Here is a 27,221-nt window from a genome sequence, read left to right on the forward strand (position 1 = left end):
CTTGTATCCTCCTGTGGTGTGGAATGTTGCATGTTTCGCTATTCCTCGTCTTCTAGCCCTCCAGTGATAATGGTACTTAGAAGTGGCTTTGCGTTGCATAGGGACATTAGCCGAGCTTGCTAGCGAGGATGCTACTTTGCGTTAAGGATGCATTTGTTGCAATTTGCAGTGATACAGCTAGAATGTGTCATCAACATGATATGGCGATACAATTTAAATATCTACTATCAGACAATGTTATTATTGATATTGTCTATATTGCGCAAACCTATCAGAATATGTGGACAGTATGTCCTTTAACTTCCAACAACCCAATCATTAGAAATCAGTAAGATAATAATAAATATGGTGATAATACATAATTAAAAAAAAAATAATAATAATAACAATAACTATAATAAGATTAATATTAATAGTATTAATAATTAAATTATACATTGAAACCTGTTCATTGGTAAAATTAATAAATCAATATTTGGAATTCTTGGCTCAGGCAATACTTCAAATAAGTAGGAATTTTGCTTGCATTAAGAGAAGTGGAAAATATAAAAAATGTATTGAACGAGTTAACTTTTGACCTTATTAGAGTGAACAGGATGAAATTTAAAATAGATAAAGTTCTTAAGACAAGTTAAGTTTTAATCTAGAAGATTTTGCAGAAGGCAGCAGAAACGACACAGGGCAACAACAAAAAACAACTAAATAATTTGAACTCAATATATTGTTGACTGATGACATGAAAACAATAATAAGAATAAAATCAATAGTTGTTCTAATTCCGTAAGAAAATGCGAATATTTTCTGAAAATAAGTGCTTATCTTGTTAAATAACGAAAACAACTGTCATAAAAAATTAATTAAAGATAAAATAAATACACATATGCATTATAATAATTAGGGATGTTCGATAATGGCTTTTTGCCGATATCCGATATTCGGATATTGTCCAACTCATTAATTACCGATACCAATATCAACCGATACCGATATATACAGTCGTGGAATTAACACATTATTATGCCTAATTTGGACAAGATAAGGTCCTTTTTTTTTTTTAAATAATAAAATAAAAAAAGATAAATAAATTAAAAACATTTTCTTGAATAAAAAAGAAAGTAAAACAATATAAAAACAGTTACATAGAAACTAGTAATTCATGAAAATTATTAAAATTAACTGTTAAAGGTTAGTACTATTAGTGGACCAGCAGCACGCACAATCATGTGTGCTTACGGACTGTATCCCTTGCAGACTGTATTGATATATATTGATATATAATGTAGGAACCAGAATATTAATAACAGAAAGAAACAACCCTTTTGTGTGAATGAGTGTGAATGGGGGAGGGAGTTTTTTTGGGTTGGTGCACTAATTGTAAGTGTATCTTATGTTTTTTATGTTGATTTAATAAAAAAATAAAAAATTAAAATTAAAATTAAATAAAAAAACGATACCGATAATAAAAAAACCCGATACCGATAATTTCCGATATTACATTTTAAAGCATTTATTTAATAATAATGTGTTTGAGGTAAATCAGAAATAACGTCTGATTGAAATGTAATCAAATCAAACAACAACAAAAAAGCCAAACGATCTTTGTGAGTGTACCTGGCAGTCGTCCCCTTTGGTGCGGACTTCTCCGTTCATGAACTGCTTGTCCAAGGAGGGCGAGATGCCGAAGCTGTTGCCCATACACAAAGTCTCCACTCGGCCCTCCAGGTGGCTGATCTCCACCGCCCCGTTCAGGATCACGTACCACAGGTCCAGCTGTGGACACGTCACATAGTCAACTACTATAATCATCATTACAATAAGAATAATTAGGGGTGCAGCATAAATATTGGACAGATAATTATCGGGCCGGTACCAGGAGTTATGATGTCATACTGATAATTACGATAACCTATTTAATGTAAAATTAAGACGCACCATTGAGGCGAGATTACCGTATTTTCCGGCCCATAGGGCGCACTGCCGATGAATGGTCTATTTTTCATGTATAAAGCGCACTGATAGGGCGCATTAAAGGCCTACTGAAACCCACTACTACCGACCACGCAGTCTGATAGTTTATATATCAATGATGAAATCTTAACATTGCAACACATGCCAATACGGCCGGGTTAACTTATAAAGTGCAATTTTAAATTTCCCGGGAAACTTCCGGTTGAAAACGTCTAGGTATGATGACGTTTGCGCGTGACGTCAATGGTTGAAGCGGAAGTATTCGGACACAATTGTATCCCAATACAAACAGCTCTGTTTTCATCGCAAAATTCCACAGTATTCTGGACATCTGTGTTGGTGAATCTTTTGCAATTTGTTTAATTAACAATGGAGACAGCAAAGAAGAAAGCTGTAGGTGCGATTGGTGTGTTAGCGGTTGGCTACAGCAACTCAACCAGGAGGACTTTCAGTTGGATAGCAGACGCGCTATCCGACGCTAGCCGCCGACCGCATCGATGATCGGGTGAAGTCCTTCGTCGCGCCGTCGATCGCTGGAACGCAGGTGAGCACCGGTGTTGATGAGCAGATGAGAGCTGGCGTAGGTGGAGAGCTAATGTTTTTAGCATAGCTCTGTCGAGGTCCCGTAGCTAAGTTAGCTTCAATGGCGTCGTTAGCAACAGCATTGCTAGGCTTCGTCAGGCGGTACAGCATTAACCGTGTGGTTACAGGTCCAGAGTTTGGTAATATTGTTGATATTCTGTCTATCCTTCCAGTCAGGGGCTTATTTATTTTGTTTCTATCTGCATTTAAAGGCCTACTGAAATGAAATGTTCTTATTTAAACGGGGATAGCAGATCCATTCTATGTGTCATACTCATTTCGCGATATTGCCATATTTTTGCTGAAAGGATTTAGTGGAGAACATCGACGATAAAGTTCGCAACTTTTGGTCACTGATAAAAAAAAGCCTTGCCTGTACCGGAAGTAGCGTGACGTCACAAGTTGAAAGTCTCCTCACATTTGAACATTGTTTACACCAGCAGCGAGAGCGATTCGGACCGAGAAAGCGACGATTACCCCATTAATTTGAGCCAGGATGAAAGATTCGTGGATGAGGAACGTGAGAGTGAAGTATTAGAGTGCAGTGCAGGACGTATCTTTTTTCGCTCTGACCGTAACTTAGGTACAAGGGCTCATTGGATTCCACACTCTCTCCTTTTTCTATTATGGATCACGGATTTGTATTTTAAACCACCTCGGATACTATATCCTCTTGAAAATGAGAGTCGAGAACGCGAAATGGACATTCACAGTGACTTTTATCTCCACGACAATACATCGGTGAAGCACTTTAGCTACGAAGCTAACGTGATAGCATCGGGCTTAACTGCAGATAGAAACAAAATAAATAAACCCCTGACTGGAAGGATAGACAGAATATCAACAATACTATTAAACCATGGACCTGTAACTACACGGTTAATGCTTTCCAGCCTGGCGAAGCTTAACAATGCTGTTGCTAACGACGCCATTGAAGCTAACTTAGCTACGGGACCTCGACAGAGCTATGCTAAAAACATTAGTTATCCACCTAGCCAGCTCTCATCTGCTCATCAACACCGAAGCTCACCTGCGTTCCAGCGATCGACAGCGCGACGAAGGACTTCACCCGATCATCGATGCGGTCGGCGTAGTCACGGTAGCGCGTCTGCTAGCCAACTCAAAGTCCTCCTGTTTGTGTTGTTGCACCCGCCGCTAATACACGATCCCACCTACAGGTTTCTTCTTTGCAGTCTCCATTGTTCATTAAACAAATTGCAAAAGATTCACCAACACAGATGTCCAGAATACTGTGGAATTTTGCGATGTAAACAGAGCTGTTTGTATTGGGATACAATGGTGACCGAATACTTTCGCTTCAACCCTTGACGTCACGCGCAGACGTCATCATATATAGACGTTTTCAACCGGAAGTTTCCCGGGAAATTAAAAATTGCACTTTATAAGTTAACCCGGCCGTATTGGCATGTGTTGCAATGTTAAGATTTCATCATTGATATATAAACTATCAGACTGCGTGGTCGGTAGTAGTGGGTTTCAGTAGGCCACGATGCTATCACGTTAGCTCCGAAGCTAAAGTGCTTCACCGATGTATTGTCGTGGAGATAAAAGTCACTGTGAATGTCCATTTCGCGTTCCCGACTCTCATTTTCAAGAGGATATAGTATCCGAGGTGGTTTAAAATACAAATCCGTGATCCACAATAGAAAAAGGAGAGAGTGTGGAATCCAATGAGCCCTTGTACCTAAATTACGGTCAGAGCGAAAAAAGATACGTCCTGCACTGCACTCTAATCCTTCACTCTCACGTTCCTCATCCACGAATCTTTCATCCTGGCTCAAATTAATGGGGTAATCGTCGCTTTCTCGGTCCGAATCGCTCTCACTGCTGATGTAAACAATGTGCAAATGTGAGGAAACTTTCAACTTGTGACGTCACGCTTCTTCCGGTACAGGCAAGGCTTTTTTTAATCAGCGACCAAAAGTTGCGAACTTTATCGTCGATGTTCTCCACTAAATCCTTTCAGCAAAAATATGGCAATATCGCGAAATGATCAAGTTTGACACATAGAATGGATCTGCTATCCCCGTTTAAATAATAAAAATTAATTTCAGTAGGCCTTTAAAGGAGTCATATTATTATGATTCGTCCGTAGCCCGCTGTAGTCAATAAGCTTCTTCTTTTTCACTATCTTCTTGTTATGGGACATTCATCCTCCGCTGTTGCCATTTCTAATATAAAGTAGTGTAAAGTTCTTACTTATAGCCGTCAGTAAACTCGCCATGAAAGCGCTAAAACATACCGGTGTAGTGAGTTTATATTATTCACTCAAGAAACTTTAGTTATTAGAGAGTTCCGGTCGGTAGGTTTTTCACGGCACACATTTCCTATTGTTGTTTCCGGATGACCAGATGCTGCTCCGTTATTGATTAGGTCTGCAACTAACGATTAATTTGATAATCGATTAATCTGTCGATTATTACTTCGATTAATCGATTAATAATCGGATAAAAGAGACAAACTACATTTCTATGCTTTCCAGTATTTTATTGGGGGAAAAAACAGCATACTGGCACCATACTTATTTTGATTATTGTTTCGCAGCTATTTGTACATGTTGCAGTTTATAAATAAAGGTTTATTTAAAAAAAAAATAATAATAAAAATACAAAAATTGCCTCTGCGCATGCGCATAGCACAGATCCAACGAATCGATGACTAAATTAATCGCCAACTATTTTTATAATCGATTTTAATCGATTTAATCGATTAGTTGTTGCAGCCCTATTATTGATTGAAGTAAAGTCTGAATGTCATTAAAACAGTTAGCTCCATCTTTTGACATTCTTCCACTCCCATCTTTGCACGCTACAACAAAGATGACGGGGAAAAATATGAAAAAAGATCGAAAATAGACCGTTTATCGGCAGTGCGCCTTATAATCCGGTGCGCCCTATGGTCCGGAAAATACAGTAGAGTTTTGGTAGAATTTAAGGTATTTAAATTTTTTTAATAATTGCATTTTTTTTTTACATTTTAAGAGCCTACATGAACACACCATCACTGACTGATGGACTGAGAAGGTTTGTGACTGTTTTATTGCTTTTCTTTTTACACTTTAAAGAGAGACGGGCAAGCGACTGACCTCCTGCTTGTCGTGGAGAATGACGGTGGCGCCTTGCTCCACCACCTCAAACACCATCACGCCGCACAGCTCGCGACGCACCAACATGGTCATGTTGGCGAAGGCGGGCAGCTGGTGCATGAACTCCAGTAGTTGCTCTAACGGGGGGGTCAAAAGAGACCAATCAGGAGGGAGCTCAGCAACGAGGAGCGGCGAGCAAGCGATAAAGCGGGACTGACCGATGTCGTCGTCGTTGCGGTCAGCCGGGTCTTTTTCCAGACACTCCCGGACCAGGTCTCGGCCCAGGAGCGCGTTCGAGGCTCTGTCCAGGTCCTCGTCCTCCTCTTCTTCCTCCTCGCTGTCCACGGGGGCCTCGGGGAGACCGGACAGGTCCACGTCGCCCAGCTCGCTCTCGGTAGCCTGGAAATAACATTTGACTTCATTAGAACGTGAAGGACACACCATTCAACATGTCCAAAAAGGAGCAGGAAGAAACAGATCTTATTCAATCCCAACCTCTCTCACTGTTTTTTCTACAAACCCCAAAACCAGTGAAGTTGGCACGTTGAGTAAATGGTAAATAAAAACAGAGTACAATGATTTGCAAATCCTTTTCAACCTATATTTAATTGAATAGACTGCAAAGACAAGATATTTAACGTTCAAACTGGAAAACTTTGTTATTTTTTGCAAATATTAGCTCAATTGGAATGTGATGCCTGCAACATGTTTTAAAAAAAAAGCTGGCACAAGTGGCAAAAAAGACTGAGAACGTTGAGGAATGCTCATCAAACACTTATTTGGAACATCCCACAGGTGAACAGGCTAATTTGGAACAGGTGGGTGCCATGATTGGGTATAAAAGCAGCTTCCATGAAATGCTCAGTCATTCACAAACAAGGATGGGGCGAGGGTCACCACTTTGTCAACAAATGCGTGAGCAAATTGTCGAACAGTTTAAGAACAACATTTCTCAACCAGCTATTGCAAGGAATTTAGGGATTTCACCATCTACGGTCCGTAATATCATCAAAAGGTTCAGAGAATCTGGAGAAATCCCTGCATGTCAGCGGCAATGCCAGTGACCTTCGATCCCTCAGGCGGTACTGCATCAAAAAGCGACACCAGTGTGTAAAGGATATCACCACATGGGCTCAGGCACACTTCAGAAAACCACCGTCAGTAACTACAGTTCGTATCTAGTAACTACAGGAGCGTATCTAGTCGATACTACTATGATTACATTGATATTTTTTAGCAAAATCTTTTTGCGTTTTTTTTTTCAAGTTCATATCATGTTTATAAACTCAGGAAATATGTCCCTGGACACATGAGGACTTTGAATATGACCAATGTATGATCCTGTAACGACTTGGTATCAGATCGATACCTAAATGTGTGGCATCCTCCAAAACTAATGTAAAGTATCAAACAACAGAAGAATAAGTGATTATTACATTTTAACAGAAGTGTAGATAGAACATGTTAAAAGAGAAAGTAAGCAGATATTAACAGTAAATTAACACATAGATTAATAATCCATTTTTACAGTTTGTCCCTCATAATGTTGACAAAATAAAAGAATGATAAATTGCACAATATGTTACTGCATATGTCAGCAGACTAAATTAGGAGCCTTTGTTTGTTTACTTACTACTAAAAGACAAGTTGTCTTGTATGTCCACTATTTAATTTAAGGACAAACTTGCAATAAGAAACATATGTTTAATGTACCCTAAGATTTTTTTGTCAAAATAAAGCCAAAAATGCAATTTTTTGTGGTCCCCTTTATTTAGAAAAGTTTTGAAAAATATCAAAATATTGGTATCGGGACAACACTACTAGTAAATATTAGGGATGTCCAATAATAGCTTTTTGTCGATGTCCGATATTCCGATATTGTCAAACTCTTTAATTACCGATACCGATATCAACCGATACCGATATCAACCGATATATACAGTCGTGGACTTAACACATTATTATGCCTAATTTGGACAACCAGGTATGGTGAAGATAAGGTACTTTTAAAAAAAATTAATAAAATAAAATAAGACAAATAAATTAAAAACATTTTCTTGAATAAAAAAAGAAAGAAAACAATATAAAAACTGTTACATAGAAACTAGTAATTAATGAAAATGAGTAAAATTAACTGTTAAAGGTTAGTACTATTAGTGGACCAGCAGCACGCACAATCATGTGTGCTTACGGACTGTATCCCTTGCAGACTGTATGGATATATATTGATATATAATGTAGGAACCAGAATATTAATAACAGAAAGAAACAACCCTTTTGTGTGAATGAGGGAGGAAGGTTTTTTGGGCTGGTGCATTAATTGTAAGTGTATCTTTTGTTTTTTATGTTGATTTAATTTAAAAAAAAAAAAAAAAAAAAAAAAAACGATACCGATAATAAATAAAACGATATCGATAATTTCCGATATTACATTTTAACGCATTTATCAGCCGATAATATCGGCCTGCCGATATTATCGGACATCTCCAGTAAGTATAGCTAATAATATGTTTTAATTGCTAATTTCAAGGTCACTTTTACATGTTTAAAGCTTAAATATTTAAAAAAAACAAGACAATTTCGACTTGTTCCATCGGCAGATTTTGTTTTCTAATTACAAGCAAAAACAACTAATAGTAATAATAATTGTTCTACTCTTTTTAAAAGCCATTTTTTTCCAGCCACGCCCCCAGCATCACAGGTATATTATTGTCAATCTGGGAATAACTCTAATAGCGCTATAAAAAAAAGCGACTTTAGACAAAATATTTACTGCATTAATTCTGCTATAAAAGCTGCACAAGTTGCTTTTAGGGTTTTATTGATTGGCAGCCATTAAAAGACTCAGGAGAGACGTTTCAGGAACAGTTTTGCTCGGGAAAGGCTCTGGGAAAAAGTCAAGCCTGAAAGGTACAACAGGAAGCTGCACTATTTGTACTTTATGTTGAGTTTTGGCAGTAAGAGTTGGATGGAGTTTTCAAATACACTAGTGAGTGGCCACTTGATTAGGTACACAATAAGATGTCATATTGCATTAATAGAAATGTGAGTAGAGAGCACACCACATGTTTTTTTGTGTGAAGGTATATCTCCAAAAGGGACAATATTAGAGAATGTAGTAAACTTTAGAAAACAGTGGTTCTCAAACTTTTTCCACAAAGTACCACCTCAAAGTCCGTGTCCAGGCGGGAGGTCGAGATCAGAGAGGCAGCCAGGGAACCAGAGGGAATACGGGGAGACGAGACACACTGCTCGTGACGCACACCACACACATTTAGATTAGTTTCACACTTCATTTCTTATTGTATATATACAAACCCCGTTTCCATATGAGTTGGGAAATTGTGTTAGATGTAAATATAAACGGAATACAATGATTTGCAAATCCTTTTCAACCCATATTCAATTGAATGCGCTACAAAGACAAGATATTCATAAACTCATAAACTTTTTTTTTTTTTTTTCAAATAATAATTAACTTAGAAAATCCATGGCTGCAACACGTGCCAAAGTAGTTGGGAAAGGGCATGTTCATCACTGTGTTACATGGCCTTTCCTTTTAACAACACTCAGTAAACGTTTGGAAACTGAGGAGACACATTTTTTAAGCTTCTCAAGTGTAATTCTTTCCCATTCTTGCTTGATGTACAGCTTAAGTTGTTCAACAGTCCGGGGGTCTCTGTTGTGGTATTTTAGGCTTCATAATGCGCCACACATTTTCAAGGTCTGGACTACAGGCAGGCCAGTCTAGTACCCGCACTCTTTAACTATGAAGCCACGTTGATGTAACACGTGGCTTGGCATTGTCTTGCTGAAATAAGCAGGGGCGTCCATGGTAACGTTGCTTGGATGGCAACATATGTTGCTCCAAAACCTGTATGTACCTTTCAGCATTAATGGCGCCTTCACAGATGTGTAAGTTACCCATGTCTTGGGCACTAATACACCCCCATACCATCACAGATGCTGGCTTTTCAACTTTGCGCCGATAACAATCCGGATAGTTCTTTTCCTCTTTGGTCCGGAGGACACGACGTCCACAGTTTCCAAAAACAATTTGAAATGTGGACTCGTCAGACCACAGAACACTTTTCAACTTTGTATCAGTCCATCTTAGATGAGCTCAAGCCCAGCAAAGCCGACGGCGTTTGTGGGTGTTGTTGATAAACGGTTTTTGCCTTGCATAGGAGAGTTTTAACTTGCACTTACAGATGTAGCGATCAACTGTAGTTACTGACAGTGGGTTTCTGAAGTGTTCCTGAGCCCATGTGGTGATATCCTTTACACACTGATGTCGCTTGTTGATGCAGTACAGCCCGAGGGATCGAAGGTCACGGGCTTAGCTGCTTACATGCAGTGATTTCTCCAGATTCTCTGAACCCTTTGATGATATTATGGACCGTAGATGGTGAAATCCCTACATTCCTTGCAATAGCTGGTTGAGAAAGGTTTTTCTTAAACTGTTCAACAATTTGTTCACGCATTTGTTGACAAAGTGGTGACCCTCGCCCCATCCTTGTTAGTGAATGACTGAGCATTTCATGGAATCTACTTTTATACCCAATCATGGCACCCACCTGTTCCCAATTAGCCTGCACACCTGTGGGATGTTCCAAATAAGTGTTTGATGAGCATTCCTCAACTTTCTCAGTCCTTTTTGCCACTTGTGCCAGCTTTTTTTTAAAAACATGTTGCAGGCATCAAATTCCAAATGAGCTAATATTTGCCAAAAATAAAGTTTTCTAGCTTGTCTTTGCAGTCTATTCAATTGAATATAAGTTGAAAAGGATTGACAAATCATTGTATTCTGCATTCCTCAACTTTATCAGTATTTATTGCCACCTTTCCCATCTTCTTTGTCACGTGTTGCTGGCATCAAATTCTAAAGTTAATGATTATTTGCAACAAAAAAAAAAGTTTATCAGTTTGAACATCAAATATGTTGTCTTTGTAGCATATTCAACTGAATATGGGTTGAAAAATGATTTGCAAATCATTGTATTCCGTTTATATTTACATCCAACACAATTTCCCAACTCATATGGAAACGGGGTTTGTGTAAATAAATAGAGCTAAAACGACGTCCTGCATTCTGTGCAGTCTTCTTCCCCTGTACCGTAACAGGTCGTTATTAATCATAATCCATTAATAACATCAAAACAATAATAGTTATTCGACCAAAGATTTTTGCAGGACAAATGTATCACAAATATTCGGGACATGTTTGGGGAGACTTGGACAAGGTGTGGGGGGTCAACTTCACACAAAGGCGCGGTACAGTCACGCACGGTGTTCAAAGTGGGAGGCTACACGAGTGCTGCCGTGGTTGGGGAAGTGACGGTGCACAGAGGAGACTCCTCCATAAAAAGGTCAGGTTTATTTACCGCGTGCGACCTTTGCTCCGCCGCAGGAAGTAGCGAGCGAGATCATTAGCGAGGCGTACAAGAGTAGGCCTCGACGAGCTTTTAATCCCCGACGTTAGAAGCACCGAAACATGACCTTCTATCCTGAACTAAGGTAAGATAAGGTAAGGGAACCCTTACCTGGTAGATGTCCGACAGGCTGCTGCTCCCCGAGTCGCTGGCGATGCTGCACCCCGACTGGCTGGGCGGCACGTGCATCACCTGCTGGTGGGCGTGGTCTGTCAGGTGCATCTTATTGAGGTCGGCAGGAAGCTGCTCAGACAAACAGGAAAGCAGCAGAGAGGAGGCGAGGATGAGATGTGGCGTGCACGCAAACCTACAGGAAGTGCTTGACACGTCATCTGTGTGCTCTTTTTAGTATTTCACAACAAATACCCTGACACAAATCACCTTCGGGAAAGACTTTTGTTTTGTTAAAAATAGACTACATGCACCTTAGCCTAAACCAGGGGTGTCATACTAATTTTAGCTCAGGCATAATTATTTCAAAATAAAGACAACTTCAAAATTGTTTTATTTGTCTTACATTTGCCCAAAACTAGAACAAGCACATTCTGAAAATGTACACGTTAAAAATAATCCTCTTGGCAAAACACTTCAAGTTAGTTGAAAATTCTGAGGAAAAAATTGGTGAAGTTTCAAAAACACCATGAAGAACTCCAATGATTTAGACTTTGTCTCAGTATATTTACAAAGCCATTAAGATTTAAGCACTTTAAGCACCATTAAAGACATGTTTGGAAAAGCAACAAAGTGTTTCCTCAAACCGCCGCATTGGTGACATACGCAACTGCCACAACACATTCATTTAAAAAAAAAAAAAAAAAGGTCCGTGTACCTTCCAATCATGGCAAAATAATGTAAAAATAAAGACAACTTCAGAATTGCTTTATTTGTCTTACTTCTGCCAAAAATAGAACAAGCACATTCTGAAAATGTACAAATAATCCTCTTGGCAAATTGATGTTTGCATGATAGCAGGAATCATTCATCACGTTGAGGTGTATACCTATAAAACTGGCTACAAAAAGATAGCATACTAACATCAGCATGCTAACAGGTGTCATTTTTGCCAAGTAACAATATATTTGACTCTGAGGTGCATACCTGCAAAATTAGCGAAAAAAAAGCTAGCATGTTAAAATTAGCATGCTAACAGGTATCATTCGTTACGTTGCGGTGAAAACCTACTAAATTAGCTAAAATAAAAGCTAGCATATTGATGTTTGCACGTTAGCAGGAATCATTCGTCACTTCGAAAATAAGATAGCATACTAACATTAGCCTGCTAACAAGTGTCATTTTTGCCAAGTAACAATATATTTGACGCTGAGGTGCATACTTTAAAAATTTGTGAAAAAAAGCTAGCATGTTAACATTAGCATGCGAACAGGTATCATTCGTCACACTGGTATATACCTACAAAAGTAGCTAAAATAAAAGCTAGCATATTGATATTAGCATGATAGCAGGAATCGTTCGTCACGTTGAGGTGTATACCTATAAAACTGGCTAAAAAAAGATAGCATACTAACATTAGCATGCTAGCAGGTGTCATTTTTGCAAGGTAACAATATATTTGACGCTGAGGTGTATGCCTGAAAAATTTGCAAAAAACCTAGCATGTTAACAGGTATTATTCGTCACTAACAAAGATAGCAAAATTAGCTAAAATAAAAGCTAGCATATTGATGTTTGCACGATAGCAGGAATCATTCTTCACGTCGAGAAAAAAAAAAAATACTAACATTAGCATGCTAACAAGTGTCATTTTTGCCAAATAACAATATATTTGACGCTGAGGTGCATGCCTGCAAAATTAGCGGGGAAAAAAGCTAGCATGTTAACATTAGTATGCTAACAGGTATCATTCGTCACGTTGGTGCATACCTACAAAATGTGCTCAAATAAAAGCTAGCATATTGATGTCTGCATGATAGCAGGAATCCTTCGTCACGTCTAAAAAAGATAGCATACTAACATTAGCATGCTAACAGGTATCATTCGTCACGTTGAGGTGTATACCTACAAAATTAGCTAAAATAAAAGCTAGCATATTGATGTTTGCATGATAGCAGGAATCATTCGTCACATTGAGGTGTATACCTATAAAACTGGCAAAAAAAAAAGATAGCATACTAACATTAGCATGCTAACAGGTGTAATTTTTGCCAAGTAACAATATATTTGACGCTGAGGTACATACCTGCAAAATTTGTGAAAAAAAGCTAGCATGTTAACATCAGCATGCTAACAGGTATCATTCGTCACATTGGTGTATACCTAAAAAATTAGCTAAAATAAAAGCTAGCATATTGATATTAGCATGATAGCAGGAATCGTTCGTCAGCTGTATGCCTGAAAAATGTGCAAAAAACCTAGCATGCTAACAGGTATAATTCGTCACGTTGGTGTATACCTAAAAAAATAGCTCAAATGAAAGCTAGCATATTGATATTAGCATAATAGCAGGAATCGTTCGTCACGTTGAGGTGTATACCTATAAAATTGGCTTAAAAAAAGATAGCATACTAACATTAGCATGCTAACAGGTGTCATTTTTGCAAGGTAACAATATATTTGACGCTGAGGTGTATGCCTGAAAAATTTGCAAAAAACCTAGCATGTTAACAGGTATCATTCGTCACGTCTAAAAAAGATGGCAAAATTAGCTAAAATAAAAGCTAGCATATTGATGTTTGCATGATAGCAGGAATCATTCGTCATGTCTAAAAAAAGATAGCCTACTAACAGGTGTCATTTTTGCCAAGTAACAATATATTTGATGCCTAGGTGCATACCTGCAAAATTAGTGGAAAAAAAAGCTAGCATGTTAACATTAGCATGCTAACAGGTACCATTTGTCACGTTGCGGTGTATACCTACAAAATTAGCTAAATTAAAAGCTAGCATATTGATATTTGCATGATAGCAGGAATCATTCGTCACGTCTAAAAAAAGACAGCATACTAACATTAGCATGCTAACAGGTATCATTCCTCATGTTGAGTTGTATACCTACAAAATTTGCTAAAATAAAAGCTAGCATATTGATATTAGCATGATAGCAGGAATCATTCGTCACATTGAGGTGTATACCTATAAAACTGGCTAAAAAAAAGATAGCATACTAACATTAGCATGCTAACAGGTATCATTCGTCAAACTTGTATATACCCACAAAATTAGCTAAAATAAAAGCTAGCATATTGATATTAGCATGATAGCAGGAATCATTCGTCACGTTGAGGTGTATACCAATAAAACTGGCTAAAAAAAGATAGCATACTAACACTAGCATGCTAACAGGTGTCATTTTTGCAAGGTAACAATGTATTTGACGCTGAGGTGTATGCCTGAAAAATTAGCAGAAAACCTAGCATGTTAACAGGTATCATTCGTCACGTCTAACAAAGATAGCAAAATTAGCTAAAATAAAAGCTAGCATATTGATGTTTGCATGATAGCAGGAATCATTCGTCACGTCTAAAAAAAGATAGCATACTAACATTAGCATGCTAACAGGTGTCATTTTTGCCAAGTAACAATATATTTGACGCTGAGGTGCATGCCTGCAAAATTTGTGAAAAAAAGCTAGCATGTTAACATTAGCATGCTAACAGGTGTCATTTTTGCCAAGTAACAATATATTTGACGCTGAGGTGTATGCCTGAAAAATTTGCAAAAAAGCTATCATACTGATATTAGCATGCTAACAGGTATAATTTGTCAAGTAACAAAATATTTGGCATTGAGGTGTATGCCTGCAAAATAAGCAAAAAAGCTAGAATATTGATATTAGCATGCTAACAGGTATCATTTGTCAAGTAACAAAATATTTGGCGCTGAGGTTTATACCTACAAAATTAGCGAAAACAATTAGCATGCTAATATTAGAATGCTAACGATATTTTGCTTTAAAAAATGAGTTACGGGCTGTACTGTGGACATCCTGCCATACAGTCAACGCCAGCCTTACCGGTTTACATCGCGGCAGCGCCAAATTGAGGGACGACGTCCTCCTGCGACAGCGCGCCGACCCGCAACACGCGTCCTCCATCGCCGCGGCGCTTTACCCTACCGCCCACGCCCGGACGCACCCCTTCATGCACGGTGCCAACATGCAATATTAAAGAAGTCAGGGTGAAGTGCTCCCCTGCAATAGGCCCGTCGTCGAGCGGGGCCCCCGGCACTGGTCCACTTAACGCACCCGCCGGGACCCCCCGTGGTGGCCAGGGGGCGGAGCTTAGGAAAGGTCAACAGCTGGGTCTTAATGTGTGCCGTGAATCTGATCAACATCTGGGATGGAGCGTAGTTGTATTTTTTAATCTAGTACAATATGCATGTAGTGAATTATTCATTATTTATAATATTTGTGTTACTAGTCCACATGTGACTTTTTGTTTTTTTTACTCTCTCTAGCACTCAAAAAAAAATAATTATAATAATTATATATATATATATATATATATATATATATATATATATATATATATATATATATATATATATATATATATATATAAATATAAATATTTTTTTTTCCCAGTTTAATAGCGACAAAAAAATAAAAATAAAATATATATATATCTTTCTTTTTTTTATAATTATTTTTTTATTATTATGAAAAAATAAATAAATATATATTTTTTTTTTTTTTCTTTTTTTTTTTTTCTCCCATGAAAAAGATTACTTTTTTTTTCTAAAAAAAAAAAATTATAATAATGATAAATGAAAAAAAAAAAATATATATATATATATATATTTTGGTCGCTATTAAACTGGAAAAATAAATATATATATATATATTTTTAATACATATATATATATATTTTTTTAATATATATATATATATATATATACATATATATATATATATATATATTTTTTTTTTTTCCAGTTTAATAGCGGCAAAAATTGGGAAAATAAATAAATACATATATACATATATATATATATATATATATATATATACACACACACATATATATACCAATGGGAATAAGCGGTAGAAAATGGATGGATGGATATATATATATATATATATATATATATATATACACACACATATATATATTAGGGCTGCAACTAACGATTAATTTGATAATCGATTAATCTGTCGATTATTACTTCGATTAATAATCGGATAAAAGGGACAAACTACATTTATATTCTTTCCAGTATTTTATTGGGGGGGAAAAAGCATACGGGCACCATACTTATTTTGATTATTGTTTCTCAGCTGTTTGTACATGTTCCAGTTTATAAATAAAGGTTTATTTAAAAAAAAAAAAATAATAATAATAATAATTTTAAAAAATTGAATTGCCTCTGCGCATGCGCATAGCATAGATCCACCGAATCGATGACTAAATTAATCGCCAACTATTATTATAATCGATTTTAATCGATTAGTTGTTGCAGCCCTAATACATATATATATATATATATATATATATATATATATATATATATATATATATATATATATATATCAATCAATCAATCAATGTTTATTTATATAGCCCTAAATCACAAGTGTCTCAAAGGGCTGCACAAGCCACAACGACATCTTATTATTTTCCCCCCCAGTTTAATAGTGGCAGTTAAGGCCCAGGGTGGTCTTCCCAGTCCCTTTTACAGCTCGTACTTAATCCTGCATTAATCCCACCATCTTGCTTCCATTCTAGCGAGCGGGAGGGGGGGGGGGGGGGTTGGGGGGGTCTTTGACGCCCCTCATGCATAAAGGATGAGAGTTAGGAGATGAAATATGAATGTGTCAGCTTCCCTCAGCTGTACAATTCCATTAAGTCAACATGGAGGGACGGGCCTGACTGGGTCAAACCCACAAATCAGACTATTATCTTTAATTGCAGGCAGCAAAGTATTATGTAATATGTTTTAATCGCGTATCATCTGCAGCTGCGGCACCGCGTGGGCGCTATGTGGCGTGTTCGTTTAGTCCAGGGGTGTCCAAACTTGAAAACTGAAAAATCAAAGCAAGCGGGGGCCATTTTGATATTTTTTATTTTAAAAACCAATACAATTTCACTATGTACAGCGCTTTGAGTCACTAGAGAAAAAGCGCTATATAAATATAATTCACTTCACTTCAGTTCACAATAAATGTATAAAAAATATACATTTAGGCCTCCACTCAGGCTTGATCCAGGGGACCCCAAAGGGTTTTGGTCAAAAAAAAAAAAAAAAAAGTGTCATTATTCAGTATTATTATTTGTATTATTATTATTCAAGTTTTAAATCTCTAGGTCAACATTAGGTCTATCTGTCAATATAACGTTTTTAAAGATTTAAGTTGTATGCTCTTTTTGTCAAAGAAAACCCTGTTTTTTTATGGAAAGAAAAACACAAATTATGCAATATTTTCACCCAATACATTTTTTAAGTGGAATATTTGAGAATATATAATACATGGAGCCTTAAAAAGGTCAATAACTCATAACACCATTGATTTTAGTTTATTATTTTTTGAGCAATGACACTTAAAAAAAAAATCACACTAAAATTATTGGGGATACAAAACTCATTAAAGTCTTACATTTAAAAAAATAAATTGTTTTACTGTTTACTAGAGATGTCCGATAATGGCTTTTTTGCAGATATCCGATATTCCGATATTGTCCAACTCTTAATTACCGATTCCGATACCAACCGATACCGATATATACAGTCGTGGAATTAACACATTATTATGCCTAATTTTGTTGTGATGCCCCGCTGGATGCATTAAACAATGTAACAAGATTTTCCAAAATAAATCAACTCAAGTTATGGAAAAAAAATGCCAACATGGCACTGCCATATTTATTATTGAAGTCACAAAGTGCATTATTTTTTTTAACATGCCTCAAAACAGCAGCTTGGAATTTGGGACATGCTCTCCCTGAGAGAGCATGCAGCGGTTGAGGTGGGCGGGGTAGGGGGTAGCGGGGGGGGGGTATATTGTAGCGTCCCGGAAGAGTTAGCGCTGCAAGGGGTTCTGGGTATTTGTTCTGTTGTGTTTATGTTGTGTTACGGTGAGGATGTTATCCCGAAATGTGTTTGTCATTGATGTGGGTTTACAGTGTGGCGCATATTTGTAACAGTGTTAAAGTTGTTTATACGGCCACCCTCAGTGTGACCTGTATGGCTGTTGACCAAGTATGATTTGCATTCACTTGTGTGTGTGTGAAAAGCCGTAGATATTATGCGATTGGGCCGGCATGCAAAGCCAGTGCCTTTAAGGCGCGCCCCCAATATTGTTGTCTGGGTGGAAATCGGGAGAAATTCGGGAGAATGGTTGCCCCGGGAGATTTCCGGGAGGGGCAATAACATTTTTTATCGTGTTCATATCAATTTCATTGCAATCAGTTGAGGTCTTGGATTGACCTTTTTTTCACAATTTTGATTATTTCCTCTTTTGTCACTCCTTCTCGGAACATAGAAAATACTCTGTATAAAATGTGTTTACATGATGTACCCTTACAGTAATAACACCTAATATAATAACTAATGCTGTTACTTTTACTAGTAATGAGTAATCTAATTACTTTTAAATACGTTACAACGGCCTTGGCGATATGTTTGATGTTAAATGGCACGCCACTTTTGATGTGGTTGTATGTCAACAAGACAAGTTCAACGCATAGTCCCTAGTCTGCCTAACATGACCCCAGTCGGCCTGTAGGTGTCAGTAGTGTGAAGACTTAATCATTTCTTGGCAATGTTCAGCCCCAAGTGTGAACATTGCAAACTTTCTTATACATTCTTCCTCCTGCATCTCTCCGCCAAGAGAAAGACTCTGTTGTTGTTGTTTTTTAACTTATTATTCCACTCTGCCTTCCTTGTGGTGGACCTGCTGTATGTTTTCTCCTTTCTAGCAATTTCTTCATCACCTCCCCACCCCAAGGGTTTGAATTATGGATGAAGTCTGCTGGCCTGACGTGCAGTTTTGCATCACGGCGGGAAGGCGGACTTCATAAAAAAAAAAAAAGGAAAAAAAAGGGGGACTGTGATTTCAGAAACAAAGTGTGTGCAATAACACATCTGAGGCTTCACAAGGGATGTGGAATATATGACGGATTTGTGAGAGAATGAAGAATACAACCATCACAATATATATCTCAATACATACAATTATCATAATATATATCTAATTACGTACAACCATCATAATGTATATCTGAATACATACAACCATCATATTGTATATCTAAATACATACAACCATCATATTGTATATCTAAATACATACAACCATCATATTGTATATCTAAATACATACAACTAGGGCTGAAACGACGCGTCGACGTAGTCGACGTCATCGGTTACGTAAATACGTCGACGCCGTTTTTGTGCTTCGACGCGTCGCATATTTACGTCACACTACCGTCATGGCGGAGCGCAAAGCAGACGATGCGAGCGGTGCGAGCGAGGGGGAAAAAAGCACGCCAAAAGTCGTCAAAAGTGTGGGAGTATTTCAATAAACGGCCTAAGAAGAAACGCTACTTTTATCTACATTCAGCTCGCTACTCGCTACTAATCTTTATCGATCTGTTAATGCACACTTTGTTTGTTTTGGTCTGTCAGACAGACCTTCAAAGTGCCTGCCTTACTGGTGACGTTTCACTCCGTTCCACCAATCAGATGCAGTCACTGGTGACGTTGGACCAATCAAACAGAGCCAGGCGGTCACATGACCTGAGTTGAAAAACGTATTGGGGTGTTGCCATTTAGTGGTCAATTGTACGGAATATGTACTGTACTGTGCAATCTACTAATAAAAGTTTCAATCAATCAATCAAAAGTGTGAAGGAAAAAAGACTATTTTTTATTTCAATCGTACATCCCGTCAAAAGCCTAAAGACTGACTGCACAGTTCCTGTCTTCACAATAAAGGTGCCGCTCCATCGCGCCGCGCTTTCAAAATAAGAGTCTGCGAAAGCCAGCGCAAACAAGCTAGCAAGCTACGGAGTTTGCCGCCTATTTATTTCTTGTAAAGTGTATAAAAACGAATATGGAAGATGGACAAATAAGATGCCAAAAACCAACCACTTTCATGTGGTATTAGACAGAAATGAGGAACTTTTTTTCTCCTCCATTTGAAAACGTGGACGTTATAAGCAATACTGTCTGTTTACAATCAATGCAAGTCATCAGAATCAGGTAATACACCAACTTATATTCTTGTCTTCATGAAAGAAAGGAATCTATATGTGTTAAACATGCATGTATATTCATTAAAACACCTTTAACATGTAAACAAAAACGTCAAAATAAATAAATATAAATTATATACTGTATATATCAATGTATGTATATATATGTGTATATATATATATATGTGTGTGTGTATATATATATATGTATATATATATGTGTGTGTATATATATATATACATATATATATATATATATATACATATATATATATATATATATATATATATATATATATATATATATATATATATGTGTGTGTGTGTGTGTGTGTGTGTGTGTGTGTGTGTGTGTGTGTGTGTGTGTGTGTGTGTGTGTGTGTATGTGTATATATATATATATATATATATATATATATATATATATATATATATATATATATATATATATATATATATATATATATATATATATATATATATATACATATATGATATGTGTGTGTATGTTACTCATCAGTTACTCAGTACTTGAGTAGTTTTTTCACAACATACTTTTTACTTTTACTCAAGTAAATATTTGGGTGACTACTCCTTACTTTTACTTGAGTAATAAATCTCTAAAGTAACAGTACTCTTACTTGAGTACAATTTCTGGCTACTCTACCCACCTCTGCTAATAATGTTGTTGTATGCACAACGGCTATAAACGAACATTTGAAAAGAAAACACCCGACAGCGTTCTTGCCATCACCATCAACTAGTCAATCGTCCGCGTGAGTATACGTTGTCATCATTACACAAAAACATGAATGTGTCATTTGTATCTGCGTTGTAAATTCATAAACTAAAACACTGTTTCGCTCTGAGAGGCGCGTTTGGCGTGCCTGTTCAGTGTTTACAAAGACGCGCTCCTCTTTAACGCTAACGTTAACTAGTTGTGCAAATACCTTTTACAACATTAACAGTTACATATACTATGTACAAACGAACAATTAACTTTCACTTTAATCATACTATCATTGTTGTGTTATTAAGCAAAATAAGCAATACTTTTACTTTTGTTGAAATGTTTACACTGTTGTTACAGAATATTTCGTTTTGCACTTTTTTGTATTGGATGTTTATCTTTATTTTTGCACATTTTAGCAAATAAGCAATACTTTTACTTTTGTTGAAATGTTTACACTGTTACAGAATATTTCCGTTTTGCACTTTTTTGTATTGGATCTTTATCTTTATTTTTGCAAATTTTAAAGCAAAATAAGCAATACTTTTACTTTTGAAATGCTTATACTATTGCAGAATATTAAGATTTGCACTGGGTGTTTACTTTTATATTTGCACATTAAAAAGCAAATAAGCTACTTTTAATTTTGTTAAATGTTAAAAGTTTTAAATGTTTACATTGTTACAGAATATTTTGTCATGTTGTTCTCAATGTTGACTGAGTGGCCATCCTTTTTTTTTTTGTAAATAAAAGCCATGCCTTTTGAAAAAACTGGCCTACATTTATTTTTTCATCTTCGTTTTAAATAAAAAAATAATCGGTAAAAGGAAAAATAATCTATAGATTAATCGAAAAAAATAATCTATAGATTAACCGATTAATCGAAAAAAATAATCTATGGATTAATCGATAGAAAAATAATCGTTAGCTGCAGCCTTACATACAACCATCATATTGTATATCTAAATACATACAACCATCAATGATGTATATCTGAATACATACAACCATCATATTGTATATCTAAATACATACAACCATCATATTGTATATCTAAATACATACAACCATCAATAATGTATATCTGAATACATACAACCATCATATTGTATATCTAAATACATACAACCATCAATAATGTATATCAGAATACATACAACCATCCCAATCTATATCTGAATACATACAACCATCATATTTTATATCTAAATACATACAACCATCACAATCTATATCTAAATACATATAACCATCATAATGTATATCTAAATACATAAAACCATCACAATCTATATCTGAATACATACAACCATCACAATCTATATCTCAATACATAAAACCATCACAATCTATATCTAAATACATACAACCATCATAATGTATATCTAAATACATACAACCATCATAATGTACAGTATATCTAAATACATACAACCATCATAATGTATATCTAAATACATACAACCATCATATAGTATATCTGAATACATACAACCATCATAATGTATATCTAAATACATACAACCATCACAATCTATATCTGAATACATACAAACATCATAATGTATATCTAAATACATACAACCATCCTAATCTATATCTGAATACTTACACATCATAATGTATATCTAAATACATACAACCATCACAATCTATGTCTAAATACATACAACCATCATATTGTATATCTAAATACATACAACCATCACAATCTATATCTAAATACATACAACCATCACAATCTATATCTGAATACATACAACCATCACAATCTATATCTAAATACATATAACCATCATAATGTATATCTAAATACATAAAACCATCACAATCTATATCTGAATACATACAACCATCACAATCTATATCTCAATACATAAAACCATCACAATCTATATCTAAATACATACAACCATCATAATGTATATTTAAATACATACAACCATCACAATCTATATCTAAATACATACAACCATCATAATGTATATCTAAATACATACAACCATCATAATGTACAGTATATCTAAATACATACAACCATCATAATGTATATCTAAATACATACAACCATCACAATCTATATCTAAATACATACAACCATCATAATGTATATCTAAATACATACAACCATCATATAGTATATCTGAATACATACAACCATCATAATGTATATCTAAATACATACAACCATCACAATCTATATCTGAATACATACAAACATCATAATGTATATCTAAATACATACAACCATCCTAATCTATATCTGATTACATACACATCATAATGTATATCTAAATACATACAATCATCACAATCTATATCTAAATACATACAACCATCATATTGTATATCTAAATACATACAACCATCACAATCTATATCTAAATACATACAACCATCATATTGTATATCTAAATACATACAACCATCACAATCTATATCTAAATACATACAACCATCATAATGTATATCTGAATACATAAAACCATCACAATCTATATCTGAATACATACAACCATCACAATCTATATCTGAATATATACAACCATCACAATCTATATCTAAATACATACAACCATCATAATGTATATTTAAATACATACAACCATCACAATCTATATCTAAATACATACAACCATCACAATATATATCTGAAATCATACAACCATCATAATCCATCCATCCATCCATTTTCTACCGCTTATTCCCTTCGGTGTCGCGGGGGGCGCAGGAGCCTATCTCAGCTACAATCGGGCGGAAGGCGGGGTACACCCTGGACAAGTCGCCACCTCATCACAGGGCCAACACAGATATTGTATATCTAAATACATACAACCATCATAATCTATATCTAAATACATACAACCATCACAATCTATATCTGAATACATACAACCATCATATTGTATATCTAAATACATACAACCATCACAATCTATATCTAAATACATACAACCATCATAATGTATATCTAAATACATACAACCATCATAATGTATATCTAAATAGGTTGTGGACATAAACCGTGAAGTTGGTCAACTTTGACATCCAACTTAGACCCGAAGATGGCGAGAAAAACACGGAAAGAGGCTCGTTTGCACCGACCTTTTGTAAGGGATTATGATTAAATCTTCATCTAAACAGGAAGATATACATATCCCATCCATGGGCATCTCAGTGAGAGCAGACATTGTACAGTAAGGGATTGTGTTATTATGTTTGTTGTCTCTCATGAATTCTGCCATGCTTAAAATGATACAAATACATGAATAGTACATGTTATTATGAAAGTTACCACATTATATATATATATACAGTCATGGTCAAAAGTTTACATACACTTGTAGAGAACATCATGTCATGGCTGTCTTGAGTTTCCAATCATTTCTACAACTCTTATTTTTGTGTGATAGAGTGGTTGGAGCACAAAAAAACATTCATGAAGTTTGGTTCTTTTATGAATTTATTATGGGTCTACTGAAAATGTAAGCAAATGTGCTGGGTCAAAAGTATACATACAGCAATGTTAATATTTGCTTACATGTCCCTTGGCAAGTTTCACTGCAATAAGGCACTTTTGGTAGCCATCCACAAGCTTCTGCTTGAATTTTTGACCACTCCTCTTGACAAAATTGGTGCAGTTCAGCTAAATGTGTTGGTTTTCTGACATGGACTTGTTTCTTCAGCATTGTCCACACGTTTAAGTCAGGACTTTGGGAAGGCCATTCTAAAACCTTAATTCTAGCCTGATTTAGCCATTCCTTTACCACTTTTGACGTGTGTTTGGGGTCATTGTCCTGTTGGAACACCCAACTGCGCCCAAGACTCAACCTCCGGGCTGTTGATTTTAGATTGTCCTGAAGAATTTGGAGGTAATCCTCCTTTTTCATTGTCCCAATTACTCTCTGTAAAGCACCAGTTCCATTGGCAGCAAAACAGGCCCAGAGCATAATATTACCACCACCATGCTTGACGGTTGGAATGGTGTTCCTGGGATTAAAGGCCTGGGATATTGCTGGATATTTTCGTTTAATCTGATATCACATGGACAAAGATAAGACCTTCTGGAGGAAAGTTATGTGGTCAGATGATGCCAGAAGCTTGTGGATGGCTACCAAAAGTGCCTTATTGCAGTGAAACTTGCCAAGGGACATGTAACCAAATATTAACATTGCTGTATGTATACTTTTGACCCAGCACATTTGCTCACATTTTCAGTAGACCCATAATAAATTCATAAAAGAACCAAACTTCATGAATGTTTTTTTGTGAACAAGTATGTGCTCCAACCACTCTATCACAAAAAATAAGAGTTGTAGAAATGATTGGAAACTCAAGACAGCCATGACATTATGTTCTTTACAAGTGTATGTAAACTTTTGACCACGACTGTATTTCAATGCAGATTGCTTCTTTGTGCGGAATGTGCAATAAAGTCCACATTTGATCCGCAAACAAATGTCCTGCCAAAGCATGCGAGTGATTTATAGTCCAATCTGTCTGATTTTTGGAACTAGTTGGACAAAAGTCCAGCGTGTGGACCGCGGGGTGGGACGGCTCCCCATGAACTAATCACAGTGTTTATGCCAACCTCCAGCAAGTGTGAGCTGAAAAAGAGGAAGCATCTGTTCTGTATTCGCTAGATCCTGCCCCTTTTTGTCAAACAAAGACAATAAAGATCCAGACACATTTTTATTGAACGTTACTGTGGCGATCGACCCTTCCACCAGATTAGCAAACAGGTAGAAGCGTTTAATCTGTTTAGCATGCGTCTGATGCCTCCTTCAGGGACTTCCATCCTATTTGCAATTCCTAATTATCATGCTTTAATGTGGCCCAAGCCTGCGTCTAAGTCTGGGTGACGCACTATGTTTGGACTCGTTTGCAAACGCAACGGATTTGAGGCAGGATGTGGAAAAAAGGTGCGAGAAGATGGATGGCGGATAGGAACTGCTGACTAAGGCAAACATGGGAAAATAAAGAAATGCATGTGCGGGTAAGGGCTGGTAGACCACATCAGACCATCCACCAAAATCTTACAGTTGCTCGTTGTGCAGCGACAGACCTGACACATCATGTCCAAATAAAGCTTCCTGACACAAGTGGAATAACTGTGGATATTCCTGTTGTCAGACCACACAATTTGTAGAGTAATCACCACAAGCTATGAAGGGCCGTTAGAGACATTATTCAGATGTACCTCTCACTCACACTACTGAAATCCTCTCATACACACTAATGATTTTTATTTCTCCCATACAAACTACTTTTATTTTTTTTAATGTTGTTTTGTATTTCATTATTGTTTCTTATGTTAATATCAGAGTCCGTTCTGCAAAAAGGTCATCCCTAGAAGCACACATCTTATGGACAGGGACCCACACTTAAATATACATCATCATATAATATACAAAATACAGTACAATACATTTCAAAATCTACCCACCAAATACCCATTTACAATTTCATTTATAAATACAAAAGGAACCTTTAAATCCACCAAATCAGTCTCAATATCCTATTATTAAAATTTGATTAAAAGGTTGCATCTTGAAGATTTGCGATAATCTCATCATACATACAGAGGTCGAGACCAAACTTATGCGACTAATGTGAATTCCTCAACCATAGGGGGTGTGCTAAATGTACTAAGCATAACGTCGCAATAAATTTAGCTTAAAACACTTTTTAAAAATGTTTAAAGAATGTGATTCTTTTATAGCGCCATCGATCTCTTTCCAGATCATCGGGCCTCTACAGGCCATAGTAAAGCTTGTACACTTTAGATGACGATTTTTCCCTCTGAAATCCTCTCACACACACTACTAAAATTTCAGTAGTGTGTAGGAGAAAATGTCAGTAGTGTGTGAGAGAGGATTTCGGTAGTGTGTATGAGAGAAAAACCTTTCAGTACTGTGAATGAGAGGATTTCAGTAATGTGTGTGAGAGTGTTTCAGTAATGTGTGAGAGAGAAAAATGTCAGTTTGTATGAGAGTGTTTCAGTAGTGTGTGGGAGAAAAAAAACATTTTAGTACTGTGTATGAGACGATTTCAGTAATGTGTGTAAGAGTGTTTCAGTAATATGTGTGACAGACAAAAATGTTAGTTGTTTGTATGAGAGGATTTCAGTAGTGTGTATGAGAGAAAAACCTTTCAGTACTGTGTATGAGAGGATTTCAGTAATGTGTGTAAGAGTGTTTCAGTAATATGTGTGAAAGAGAAAAATGTCAGTTGTTTGTATGAGAATGTTTCAG

The 27,221-nt window shown here is 36.2% G+C and overlaps 1 protein-coding gene across 4 annotated transcripts in view; it reads right to left on the minus strand.

The window, feature by feature from the left end:
- The window catches only part of rapgef6 (Rap guanine nucleotide exchange factor (GEF) 6), a 309,254-nt gene that overhangs the window by 88,447 nt on the left and 193,586 nt on the right, over positions 1-27,221 (minus strand). For all 4 annotated transcript variants that reach the window (XM_061934173.1, XM_061934172.1, XM_061934171.1 and 1 more), the window contains 4 exons: positions 11,200-11,331; positions 5,875-6,055; positions 5,657-5,793; positions 1,612-1,770 (listed from right to left, as the gene is read on the minus strand). In XM_061934173.1, the coding sequence (XP_061790157.1) occupies positions 1,612-1,770; positions 5,657-5,793; positions 5,875-6,055; positions 11,200-11,331 (609 nt within the window). The remainder of the gene's footprint in view (positions 1-1,611; positions 1,771-5,656; positions 5,794-5,874; positions 6,056-11,199; positions 11,332-27,221) is intronic.

This window comes from Nerophis lumbriciformis, linkage group LG03 (genome assembly GCF_033978685.3).
Source record: "Nerophis lumbriciformis linkage group LG03, RoL_Nlum_v2.1, whole genome shotgun sequence".
In the NCBI taxonomy this organism is placed as follows: Eukaryota; Metazoa; Chordata; class Actinopteri; order Syngnathiformes; family Syngnathidae; genus Nerophis; species Nerophis lumbriciformis.